Raw genomic sequence first — 13,388 nt, forward strand, 5'->3', positions numbered from 1 at the left:
CCTAATCTAAACGTTCTGTCTGTAATGTCAGACTCTACGAAAGAATGGGATGGCGCGAGCTACAGAGGTTGCACAGTGTACCCTACGCTCGGCGTAGAAAATTTGATTCAAAATTTTGTGTTTTGGCTTGCGGTAAATTAGATTGGGGATGGGAACTTCTCGTTAATCATTAATTGTTAGTCTGACTGACTTTTCTTTTTCCGGATAATTATTACGGTTCCTGTCATGAAGATGTAGAACATAGCTTTGTCGGAAGTATTATATATTTATAGGAAACCTTTGACACATCCATTCATATTTTGATCATTGATAGAGAGAAAACTTTTAAATGATTGGAATCATTAAAATAAGCAAATGAACAAATCATTATAATTGTGATAGTCTAATTTTGCTTGCAACTGGATTATTTCTTCATATTTCTGTTATCTTCTGTTTGTATATGTGTTTTTTTTTTTTTTTTTTTTTTTTTTTTTTTCTACCTAATAGTAACAGTCCGCATACTTTTCAGGAAATTTCATGGTTTAAACGAGTACAATTTGATCTTTCCCATTGTAGTTTTTTTTCAAATTATTTTCTTAAATTATTCTTTATGCAATTGTATTTTAAAGAATTCAGATTTTTTTTTAGTTCTTGATATTACCAACTGTTATGGATGGACATCGAGATCATCAAGGATTTTTTTAGTGAGAAGCTGAATGTTACATTACATGAAGAATGGTTAACCGAAGTGATGAAATACCTCTACTCCTTAGTAAGTACTTTATGATAAATCACTGGTAATGTCTTTTACAAATTTAAGTTCAGTATGCCTTCCTCCTAATGTTGGTCGTTTAGAGGAAACATAAAGTAATTTTGGAAGGATAAAGTTTGTGTATGATTGACAAACAGACAAAGTTAAAAATAAATTAAACAAGCGAAAGAAGTTATTTTTGTTCTTAGAACATTTTTCTTTCTTCTATTTTTCTAAGTTTCTTTGTTACGGATCGTTACTTTATCAAAATATGTAACTTTTTTTTTTTTTTTTCACTTCAAAAAGTTGCTAAATTTTTCAGGGATTTAGCAGTAATTCCTTATTATCATCTGTTTATGAACAGTGGCTTTACACCAACCTCAAAATATCCACAAAACCACTGTTGTCTTTATCAGCTGACAATTGTTCCAAGCGAATGATGCTTGGAGGTAACACTGTGGTACAGGTATGATTTATTTTACTTTTTTTTTTTTTTGAAACAGATGACATATGTATTAAGACAGCATAATTCTAGTAGCAAATTTAATACAAATCTTACCTCATTATAATTTTGTTTGTTTTTAATATATTATTGAAATTTTCTTTTCTTTACAGCTTGAGTGTTATTTTCATTTTAGGTGAATTCGGTTGTTGATATCGGCACATCAATGTATTCCCAGTACAGGAATTTAACAAATAAATTTGAGGATAATTCTGGTTTTCAACTGAAAATGGAAGAAAATGAAACAAACACTGATCCATTTGTGATCTTTTTTTTCAAATTATATAACATATAAATATGCGAAAATGAGGATACTATTGAGTTATTCATCAACACTTTGAGTCTGTTTAATTAATTTTGACTTACTATCTAATAGATCACAATTTCTTTATTTGGTGGTTCAACTGAAAGATCTTCATTTCTTTTAGCAAAATGCGAAGCGTATGCTTTCAATGGAAGTGACGGACGGTCAGTTATCAATGAAGGCCGTGGAATATAGTATGCTAAGTGCTCTTTCTCTTCTGACATGTCCAGGGTGTAAGGTAGATTTTGTTTTTGATTGTAGATTATAGAAATTAGTATTAACTGTTGCGAAGTTTTTTCGTCCTTATATTTCTTTTCTTCAGGTATTTCTATAATTGACGAACTTTTTCATATATTTATGTATAATTATGTTAAAATTAGCAGGTGATAAAAAACTCTTCCTAATTCCATGATAAATATCATTTCTGTTATTTTATTTTAGATTCTGTTAACAAACAATGTATGCATTCGACGTGGTATTTTATTGCTTACTGAATTGAACTGTATAGTATTAGGCGGTGATGACGAATCGCTCATGAAAACTGGTCGTCCAGTTGAAATAATAATGAAGCATTTGAATATTAATGTTCCTCTGCAAAGACAAAGCTTCATAACTTTAACCAATGCGCAAAAGAAAATTAATGAGTTAGTGCACCTTAGCATTTCATTTTCATTGAAGTCGAAATCTATATCTAATCCAAAAAATATCAGGTTATGCACATTTCCGATTTTGTCAAAAGACTTAGAAGTACTCAGTCATAAGGACGTCATATATCATAACGGTTGGATGCTGTATGTTCGTATGTTTTGTTGTACTGTTTTTCTGGAAGTCACTTTTAGGGATGTAAAAAGCACTGTAGTAAAATTTTTAATATCTTTACTTCTCGTTCAATTCTGTTCATTCTTTTTCATTCTTTTTTCATTTATTTTACAAGAATTTTCTGATCTTAAATATGAATTTATTAAGAATCAAACGTTCGCTAAAGCATGTATCAGATTCCTAAAAGAACAAATGAATTTATTTTTGGAAGTGAAACTCAATGATGCTTAAAATTTGTCAAACAAATAGTTTTTCCTTGCTTTTCCCAATCATCATTCAAGCTATATTTGTGATGTCGACTGATTAAGGATGGTCACTCACTGGACCATTTTAGAAGAAAAGAACAGGAATAACTTTATAAATTGTTAAGTATTAGTTAGTGAAAAGGAAATAATTGCAGTAACGATATTCCAAATGCAAACAGTATCCTTTCTCAACCGAATATCAAACCTACAATGCAGGTGAAGCCACTTTCGGGTAAAAAATCGTAAGTTAATTTGCGGTTTTTAGTGACTTTAGTTTTTGTAAACTCTTCAGTCTTATTTTGTGATAGTCATTTGCTACTTTTTCTGATTTTCCTTCTTTTTTTACACTTTTCTGCAATATCTTCCTTTCTTTGTTTGTCTCTTTGTTTATTCCGCTCAAATATGGTTTATTTATGCCTTATCATATTCAAATAAAGTTGGTGAATGGCAAAATCCATTCGTTCAAACCTTGATTTCTGGGACAAGTTAGGTTTTAGAATAAGACAATCAAATGCTTAAACAAGAATGAAAAATTCTAAATCACAATATAGCATCAATTTTTTGTCTTGCTGAGTGCTTTCACATTTAGGATTATAAATAAACAAAATTTTATATCATTGCAGGTCTTTAGAAATAGCAAAACGAAAAGTGATATCTGCGAATGAAACTGCGCGAATTGAACAATCAATGAACAACATTAGGGTAATCAATAAATTTTGTTACTTAACTTTTGCTTGGATAAATTAGTTGATTAAAAATTTTTCATGTCTTATTTGCATCATTTCAGCAGCAAATAAATGTTTCACTGAATGGAAGTCCGAGTAGTTCGGGTGGTAAGGCGTCATTCACTGCATCAGCATCAAAGCGCTCAGAAGATTCGTTATTACATGGTGCAGTTGCTAAACGCATAAAAATGTATGCTAAGAATTTCCATCATTAAAATTATTAAAGTTTTTACGTCACTTAATTACTTATATATCTCGACTCAAAAAAATTTTGTATGCGGCTTTATTAGAGACAATAAACAAGGAAAATAATTAAATAAGAGACAAATAAAAAGAATCTATCATTGTTTCTCTACATATTTTTTAACAATCAAATTTTTTGATTAAATTTATTCACCTATACTAAGGCTTGAAGTCTGATGCTAGATTTTCTGAATGAAAAAGTGTATATTACTCGATCTTCCTCATATTATCTTGCTCTTATAAAAATAGACTGCTATTCTCGGGATCTCATATTTCTTGTCAAATAAGTTTGTTTTTTCCATTCGTGAGTTTTACAGAGAATTAGCTGAAGATGACGCTGATATTATCTTGCTCGAAACGCCGACAACCATAAAACAGGAACTGAATAAAGAAGGTATTCTCCTGTTGCTTAAAAATTTTTTGTGGATTAATGATCTGATGGTTTTGGTGTTTGAAAAGAGAGACTAAATTTTTGTATCTCTGAGTAATTTTAATTTTTTTTTTATTATCGTGTGTACATCCGAAGATATGTATTTTACTTAGACACGCACTTACTGCTTTGTCTAGTGATTTGGAAGACTTATTTTTTTTCTGATTTAGATGTTTTGAACTGCTCATACGTCAAGACTAATATCGCTTTTGCAGATAATCCGAGAAAAACTAATCTAACTGCGACACCTAAATCAGCTAATAATCCAATTATTGCTGCTTATAAAAGACTTGGAGTTGAATCAATTGCGGCAGCATTACGGTCCATGCGATATGCTGTTGGACCGAGGCGTAAAATATTGGCTGTAAGCAAATTGATTATCCATAAATTTGTCCCAACTTCATCATTTTTAGTGCATGATCAAAATGAATGATAAAGAGCTTAGTGCACAGCATTTAGGTTTGTCTGACTGTTTGATTATGGTGTCTGATTCGGATTGCACAATAGTAGTAGAGATTGTTCCAAATTTCATGCCACACATTTTGAATGCTCATAAATTATTATGAACCTAAAATATTTTGAATTGCTTGACTTCAACCAATAAATAGATTAAATGAATTTGTTTAAGTTGAAAAAATTTTCTAAAGTCATGACGAATTGTACAAATATCTTTTTTTTTTTTTTTTTTAGCGTTAACTGTATGTGCTCCATTGATACTTTCTTCTCTTTCCAGGCTTTAATGGAAACAAAGCCGTTAGAGCCATTACATATAAACAATGATGGATTATGGGCACTAACTGTGGCGCTGAGTGACGAAAGTTATGAGTGCTTAACGTGTTTCGTTTCACATAAATTTCTTGTAGAACTAATTGGTTGGACTCCGGAAGAGGCACTTGTCAGTTTTTTTCAAAGTTTTAGATATTTTTATTTATCTTTCACATTGGAAAGCTTATTTTATCTTGAAGTTTAACCGATATATCTACTTTTTTATACGTTCTCTCTCATTTTCACTAATCATTTGAATTGGTTTTGATCAAAGTTACAGGAATGATTTCATTTTGGTCAATATTTCCTTTATTGAACTGTTAGATTTATTCTTTCTTGTTTTTTATTAGAAAATTTTTGCTTAACCAAATCAAATGCAGTTCGCATTTTGTTACTTTCTTTCTGCCTTATTCAGCCTTTTTGTATGAGTGTATCAGATTTCTCAAATAGAATTGGTGTTTCAAGTGTAAATTTCGAATGCATCAGGCAATTTTTTCCAGGATGCTCGTGCAAGTAAGGATCCAGCACGGCGAAAAGAAGGTACATTGCGAACAAGAAGTGCTGGCCAGTCGATGCGTAGGTTAGATTTAATCTGGGAAGTTGAATTCTTTCCACCCGGTGGTTCTACACCTATAATTCACAAAATTGATACATACGCTCAAAAATTTGGATTGATTCGATAGCTTCTGGAAAACAGTAGATAGTTAGATTTCGATCTACAACAGAGTAGCGGAAATCTTTCAACCAGATGAACGATTGCGAATTTTTATAAGTAAATCCATCCGAATTTTTGTTCTAATCTTTTGCTAAATTGATATTTTGAATATCAGTGATCGATCTCTAAATGTTCTTGCCAAATTATGTTTTCAATTTATCATTGTTTTGCGTGAAATGTATTTTTGATGCGGTGAATCTTTTTTTAATCTTGTTACCACCCTCTTTCTTTCGCATATCAGTTGAAAGTTACTTATAAAAAATCACTGTTCTAAGTCTTCCTTTCATCTGTCTTGGAGGTAGCAAATATCATCTTTTCTATTTTGAAAGAGAACTGAAGTACTTTTTGGAGAATTTCAGATATTTTTTATTTTTTCCCACTCCTTTGTGGAGTTTCATATTATTAAAACTATTATTTTTTCTTTTTTTGCTACCTCGCGGAAGAAAAAAACAGTAACTGATCTCGGCGAAGTACTTATTACTAACGAGATAAATTAACAAATAATTGAACAACATTGCATTGCTCAACAGCACTTTGAGTTGATTTGAATTTTATGACTAATTTTACTCTACGAGAAAAAAGCTGCAAAAGTTATTCAATTTACTTTGAGCAAACAAAGCAGATTTATTTAAGGTTTAGAAAGTTTGAATTTGAAAATAAGCATTATTTATTAATAATTTGCCGGTTTTTATTGTTCATAATTATAATTATACTCTTGCTACAACGACCCACTTAGTATTTATTCTCTAGGTAAGTGTTTTAATCAAATAATAATGCTTTATCAAAGAAGTATTTGAATCGAGGATGTTTATATGTTTCTTAAATCCTTTTTAATGTATTTTTCATAGTTTTAAAAAATTTTTCGTTTAAAATCTACTTTTGTAAAAAAATAGTGGAATGTGACATCACTTTTTTGCCTTAGCATATGCTTTAAAATGCAACAGTAATATTTCACAATCGGTGTTGTTGTGTTTTCAAAATAATCGTCCAAAAACTTTAGTTCATGAAGTGTTTTTGAATCAGGGTAATGTTAAAACTATTTTGTATGAATGATTCAGCCGTTATTTCTATGTGAAAATAATTCAGTTTTGTTGAAGCGAAAGCTATTGATATGTCACATTTTCATGAGCAGCGAAAGACACATCTTAGTCAGATAATATTAGTTTTTAAGTAAACTGCAACTTTAGAATTTCTATAGATAAATATTGCTATAAAAATTTTTTAAACAGACATTTCAAATTTTTAAAAATTCGAATCGATGACTTTGATTTGTTGTTACTAACACTCCGATTCATTCAAGAATTTTTGCATAACTTTATGTGATCATTGTAATATTTTTGTTGAGGTTTTTATCTTAAATGTATGAATACAACAATTTCAAATTAGATATCAGTGATATGTTATCCATTATGAGACACACAGTCCAATAATTATTTCGAAATGTTAACCCTATTTTTAGTATTCAAATCTATCTGAAGTTATTGTATTCTTAATTAAAATTTTAATTTTATTCAGTCATGCTATGACTTTTTTTTAAAAGGTTGACTAAAGCTCAATTTTGAATGTAATCATGAGCACAAGAAATGGTGCAATTTCAACAATCAGTCGTTGCAACTTGGGAGAATTCTTCTATGGTGCATTTTTTTTTTGCATTTTTCCTTCAAATTAGAAAATCCAAAAAAAAGGTCTTTTTTGAATCACTATTGCATCAATTTAATTTTAGTGATAACCTTTTATTCTTTTATGTTCAGAGAAAAATTCCTGTAGTTTGAATATTCTACACGGATTTTTGGAATTTCCTTTTTCAATTGATTTTTTTTTTTTTTTTTTTTAGCCAGAAATTCTCGTATATATCATGTCATTAATTTAAGTAGTAACCAGGTAATTGTCAAGTTTTTTATAAAAATCAGGAGTAGAATGACCTTCATTTCATTATACAACAGTAAGTCATAGTCTTCAATGAGTATTACTTTCATTGCAGAGAAGCCATTCTGGTATTTGAAACTTATTATTGTGATCTCTGCTATCAATTGCTTTTTTGAATTGTTCGATGACAGATTTAAAGTCAACAGGCGCTGAACCTGTCTTTGAAAGCATTTCTCTGCAAATATTCAAATTTAAGAGTTGAAAAAAAAAAAAAAAAAATGCTCATTCGAAAACTTTTGGAATCTAATCTATCATCATAAGAAAACTCATTTTTTATTATCCTTTTGGATTAGTCATATTTCTCTTAGGTCTACGAAATTCGACCCTATGTCTTGCAAGGTGTTAATTTTCAAATAGCATCATTTTGAAGGACGAACCGATAAATTTGTCTTAATTGTCGTGGCAACTTTTTAAAAGCGTTTGTTTTGTAAAAATATGTTTTAATATAGCAAATTCGATCCTCATCATCATTTAGTGATCGCCATGGTAATCTGAAATTTCAATGAAACCATTACAAATTAGAAACTTTTAATTTGCTAAAATAAATAACATGCAATAAGTTATTACTGTAAAGAGCAATTGTAATTTCTGGAAACTTAAAATGACACAAAATTACCCGAACATTTTTCGAACTCCCTATAAAATGCTATTATCCTAATCTCCATTGGTATGATACGAGTCTCATTACAATACTAGTCCTCTTTGTCTTTTGCTAATTTTATTGGTTCACTGATGCTAACAAGATTACTGAGAAAACATACTTTCCATGTAACATTTCAGCAATCATATAAATTACTGATATAATATCATCCGAAGGGCCTTGTTCACGTCCCCAATGTGCTCTTACAGAGCTGTACCGGTAGGATCCAATAAATGGTACAAATATGCGTGGCCTAAAATTGAAAAAACTTTCCACAAAAAAAAAAAAAAAAAAAGAAAAAAGAAAAAAGACTGGCTTATTAGATTTCAAGTTATAATGATACATTTGACGTTTTGTTTTTATACTTCACAGACCATCTTATCACTTATCAATCTATCAGTAACTGATTCAGAGTAGCACATACTTGCATGGCCAAGGTAAAACAGCACTGAAATCTGTGATAATCATCTTCTCCAATATATTTTTCTTTGTTAATGGATTTGTAATTGCAAAATTAAACGGCGTTACAAAACGGTGTACAAAACCGGCACGATTCAGTGATGCTAATGCACGAACACAACCAAGACCGATCATTAAAGCCAATATAGTTGGTACTGTCCTAAAAGAATTTTAGTCAATTTTGTTCAAAATATTTTTGCCATTCCTTATCTCCTTCAAAATATTCAGAAAGGATAAAGCATTAAAATAAGTAAGCAAAATTTTTAACTAAATACAAATGAAATATTTTTTTCAAAATTCTTGCTTTATTGTACTAACCATTACCTGAATATATGATAAATAGAATAAATTAACTTTTTTTTTCTTTTTTTTTTTTTTAAATTTTAGATAGAAAGATCAAATGTCTTCTGTGCGTAATGAATATGTATGAAATATTTTTTCAAATACAATTATAAATTTTATTAAAAATGATTCTTTCTCTTTTAATTTACTTTTATTTTCACTCTTTTCATGAAATTTTTTGCTTCTTTTCATTAACTTTTAGACTTTTAAATTAAGTTTATCTATTAATTTCTTTAATTTCTGGGATAATTTTTTTTTTTTGCTTACTCAATTATAATCAGTTATAATTAATTAACAATACATATTCACGATATATGTTGCAAAAAGCTTTTAAAAATCCCAAATGTGAAATTTTTTAAATTTTAAGATTGCCATATTTTGGAAGAAATTTTTGTAATTAAAGAAATTAAGTATGATTACAGAGCAAATTACTAAAATAATATTTAAAATTGAACTATTTTTTAAAAAACTGCAGTAAAAGTGACATTTAAGTTAAATTCTCGAAGTTTGCTTTTTAAGTAATTAAGTAAATGATAAAATTTTACAGGTGATGGATCAGGAAAATACCGAATAAAGCAAAGTATAATCAAAGATTTCATTTCCCAATATAATAATATGAATTCGTTAACTTTAAATCACTATGAGATGATAGATAAAGTCATTAGTTACATTATTTCAAAATCAAAAAGCTAATTTTGCTAACTTATAACTTCATTTTATGTACGTTGAAAGTGATTAACCTCTGCGGTGATAAAAAAGAAAGCACCGACACAGGTGTAGCATCATATTTGATGATCACAAATGGTCGACCACCAAGTTCCGGGTCGTGTTCTTCTTCTTGTTCACCTTCGCTTCCGAAATAAAGCTGTAATTATGTCGTAAATTCTAGTTTAAATTTCTTATCAGGTATATGACAGTTGAATAATACTTTTAGGAAAAATATATACTATAACTATTTGGAATTTTTTTCAGTAAATATTTAAAACTAGGATGTTTTGAGGTTGCAAATAGTCTTAAAATGAACTTTTATTTATCTAGTATTTTCAATTTAATCTAATTTATTCTCATATGTAAATGAAAATGAAGATCAGAGGATGTACAGCTTCATTTTATAAATTATTTAAATGAGTAAATGAATAGTCTTAGAATTCAAACATAGCAAGAATGTCTATAACTAGTCATATTTACTGGAATTGATATCAGTACTGAACTTTTTCAATTTTTCCACGTTGAACAATTTCTGGAAAGTGTGCACTTCTATCCTTAACTGTTTCTAAAACTTTGATGGTCATATGGATTGGTCCGTACGATTCGGCATGCCGTCCAATCATCGCATACAATGGCTAAATATATATATTTGTTCTTCAAATATTAAATAAGCTTGTAAATTTTTCTTATATTTTTCTCTCAATGCATTCCGGATCTAACAGATCCATAAACAATATAAATTCAAATTTTATACCTGTCAATTGATTCAACTACAAATCGAAAAAGGCCATAGTTCTATTACCATCTAAAGTCGAACAGTTTTCATTTAGTAAAGTTATTATACGATATAGAATGCTTATCATTACTGCTACTGATAAGAATTTTTTTGAATTTGTCTCTTCAAACTTCTTATCACAACTATTAGCTACTAAAACCTTTTCTTTTTCTCCCTTTGGATAATCGTCATGTATGTGAAAATACATAAATGCCTTCTCTACTGGTTCATCAACATGTCCCATAATCACATAGCGATTTCCAATGACACCGCAAACATTGCTCGGTGTTTCATCAATACCTTCAAACATTTGTCAGTAATTTCGATGACTAATCTCTTTGTTTATTGTTTCAAGACTTTATGGCTAAATTAAAGCCGTAAGCTGCCTCCTCTTGATTGTTTTACTTTGAAATATGACAAGTAACTTTTGAAATGACTTCTTAAATGATGTGTCATCATTTATGCAAATGCCTGCTAATTCCAGAATGATTCATCATTAATCTTTTGTGATGAAAAGATCATTATCACTTATGCAGATTATCAGATTTATTATGCAAATTATGACTTTCCACATAATTTAACATAAAGAATATTTCATAGTGATCATTTATAGCTTAAAAATATCACTTAATCCTTTCTTTAGCTATCACAACTATACTTATTTCTCTAAATTTGAATTTGACTCAACAAAACATTTTAAAAAATCGAAAAATATCATTTTTTCTTCATTTCTGCCTTGCGTAGCCATTTGCACTTTCTTCACGTTTCGGACACGGACAGTACTGAAATTTTCAATTGAATTTTGGATATTATTGAAGTTGTAAATTGAAGTAATTTCATTCTAAAATAAATGTTTGCAATTTACAGTTGTGTCAGGTATACACTGATTTGGAACATAGTTCTGGTCAAAAAAAAAATATTGAAATACTCACTTCAGCGTCTTTTCCTGGTAGTCCTGGAGGTCCAACTTTCCCAGTTGGACCAGCAGCTCCCTGTGGTCCTTGAGGTCCAGGATTTCCTGAAATTTTGTAGATGCTGAAAATGACCGTTAACTGTTAAACTGCTATAATTTTTTTGTGTAATACTTAAAATCCATTAATTAATAATTCTATGATAAATTTTTCATACACACTAACCAGGTTTTCCCGGAGGACCAGTGATACCGAATGGAGCATTACGACCAGCAATCCCAGGTGGTCCTCTTGGTCCTACTGGTCCCGGTTCACCTTTCAAGCCGGGATGACCTACTGGATGCTCTGCATTTTCACCTTTTTTACCAGGCAGTCCTGCTGGTCCGTCAGCACCTAAATTAGTTGCAGTTTCATCTTCGATTTCATTTAGACTCTCATCCATGCCAAAATTTTCATAACTTTAATATGAACAAAAAACATGATTTTTTACTTTCGAGTTCTTTAAAAGCTTCAAAAATCAATTATTTTATTAAATTCCTCAATATTTTGATAAATAAATGAATTACCACGTGGTCCTGGTGGTCCAGGCTCACCAGGTGGACCAGGGTTCCCATTTCGTCCTGGCAAGCCAGCTCGTCCTTTGCTTCCGCTTAGTCCACGTGGTCCGGGACGTCCCAAAGCTCCTGGTGCACCTTGAGGACCAGCTGGACATCTGAAGCAACCTACAGTAGTTTTGCTTAGTTTAATATTCATCCCATCAGCACCTGGTTTACCATCCATACCTGGCATTCCATCCTCTCCTGCAAAATCAAATCAAGTTACATTTCTTGAGCAATTTTTTCACTTAAAAGTATAGCGGTTTTTTGTTAATACCTTTATGGCCAGGTGGTCCTTTGGGACCCGGCGGACCTGGTGGACATTTATTATCAATACGGCATCCTGCAAATAGACGAATTAAAAGCATTTCATTAAGTAACAGTAATCAAAAGACATTTCAAAATTGCAAAACATGCCACATGTAGCGTCACTGTCCCCTGATCCAGAAGGTGTAGGTGTTGTTGGACTTGTAGCACTGGCAGCTTCGGTTTTCAAACTTTCATGTTGATGAGAGCGTATACTACCATCATTTCCATTTGTTGTTGTCTCAAACTGATATGACACTGTGGCTGAACCATTTCTAGTACTGTCATCACCTTCACTCTTATCATCATATTGTCGTCGAAATCGCTTTTTTCGAGCAAGCTGTATCATATCTTTCCATAAATCATCTGTTGTTGCCTAAATTTCATTGAAGTGATTAGTTTGAGACAGAAAAAAAAAAAAGAAAAAAAAAAAGGATTACAACTATATTTATCTTTCTTTATAATCATTTTCTGTTCATTATTATTCTCTTTATGCTAATTTTATGGAAAGTTTCATTTAAAATATGTTATCATAGAGGAATGAGCCCAATCTAATAATTGTAATAAATGATTGTTGTTATAATCTGATAAATGTTATCTTGAAATATTTGAATATAAATTAATTATACCCTGAATGTACTAATTTCTGAATCCAGTTGATTCCAGGTCTTTTGTACATCGCTGTAAATCATTAGGATAGCAAATAAGCATGCTACTAATGACACACCACTTATTGTTGATGCTATCAGTGTCACCTGATGCACTTTCATCCTTATCAACATGGAATAATAATAATATTAGCATTTAAATCAATGTTATCTCCTACATTTTCACAATGCATTCGGAACTGGAAATCATTTCCGAAAACATTAAGTTGCTGAGGATAACTTTTCTAGTAACAACAAAACTGAAAATTACAATTCATCTGAAATGAATAATTTTCTTATCCCTTTTTTCAAAAACGTCCCAATTGGAGAATGATCATCAGAATTGTTGATGGAAAGACTCTGCCACCTTTCAAAGCAATTTCAAAAACAAATAAATGAAGAAAAACACATCCATTTCACAAGGAAGATCTCTTTTTTTTTTTTTTTGTTTTGAGAGGGATTGGACTTTTGGAATAAATTTAGGCCACATTTTTGAATAAACTGAAGAAAATACACTGACTAATTTCCAATTTTTTTACACATTTTCTGTGCATTAGGTCATCCAACTTCCTTCAGTGAATTTATTTTCAAAACTGCGAA

At 30.4% G+C, this 13,388-nt stretch overlaps 3 protein-coding genes across 3 annotated transcripts; 1 reads left to right on the plus strand and 2 right to left on the minus strand.

Moving 5' to 3' along the window:
• Nucleotides 1–652: 652 nt before the first annotated feature.
• Nucleotides 653–5,446, plus strand: Bma-rmh-2 (Uncharacterized protein; the record flags this gene model as incomplete). Its single annotated transcript, XM_043082527.1, has 12 exons — nt 653–751; nt 1,053–1,196; nt 1,369–1,494; nt 1,661–1,774; nt 1,978–2,180; nt 2,756–2,842; nt 3,224–3,302; nt 3,388–3,515; nt 3,886–3,962; nt 4,214–4,362; nt 4,732–4,893; nt 5,264–5,446. The coding sequence occupies 12 exons, from the start codon at nt 653–655 to the stop codon at nt 5,444–5,446; spliced, it is 1,551 nt and encodes a 516-aa protein (XP_042938461.1).
• A 1,988-nt stretch (nt 5,447–7,434) lies between these two features.
• Nucleotides 7,435–10,638, minus strand: Bm7694 (Casein kinase I C03C10.2 in chromosome III, putative; the record flags this gene model as incomplete). The annotated part of the gene is made up of 7 exons (XM_043082528.1): nt 7,435–7,579; nt 7,782–7,895; nt 8,166–8,297; nt 8,469–8,663; nt 9,586–9,710; nt 10,057–10,188; nt 10,489–10,638. 7 exons carry the CDS (start codon nt 10,636–10,638, stop codon nt 7,435–7,437), a joined length of 993 nt encoding a protein of 330 aa, XP_042938462.1.
• A 415-nt stretch (nt 10,639–11,053) lies between these two features.
• Nucleotides 11,054–12,911, minus strand: Bm17833 (Uncharacterized protein; the record flags this gene model as incomplete). The annotated part of the gene is made up of 7 exons (XM_001902725.1): nt 11,054–11,110; nt 11,261–11,346; nt 11,465–11,632; nt 11,806–12,039; nt 12,113–12,178; nt 12,253–12,517; nt 12,771–12,911. 7 exons carry the CDS (start codon nt 12,909–12,911, stop codon nt 11,054–11,056), a joined length of 1,017 nt encoding a protein of 338 aa, XP_001902760.1.
• Nucleotides 12,912–13,388: the final 477 nt, after the last annotated feature.

Source organism: Brugia malayi (assembly GCF_000002995.4).
Source record: "Brugia malayi strain FR3 genome assembly, contig: Bm_v4_Chr4_scaffold_001, whole genome shotgun sequence".
NCBI lineage: Eukaryota > Metazoa > Nematoda > Chromadorea > Rhabditida > Onchocercidae > Brugia > Brugia malayi.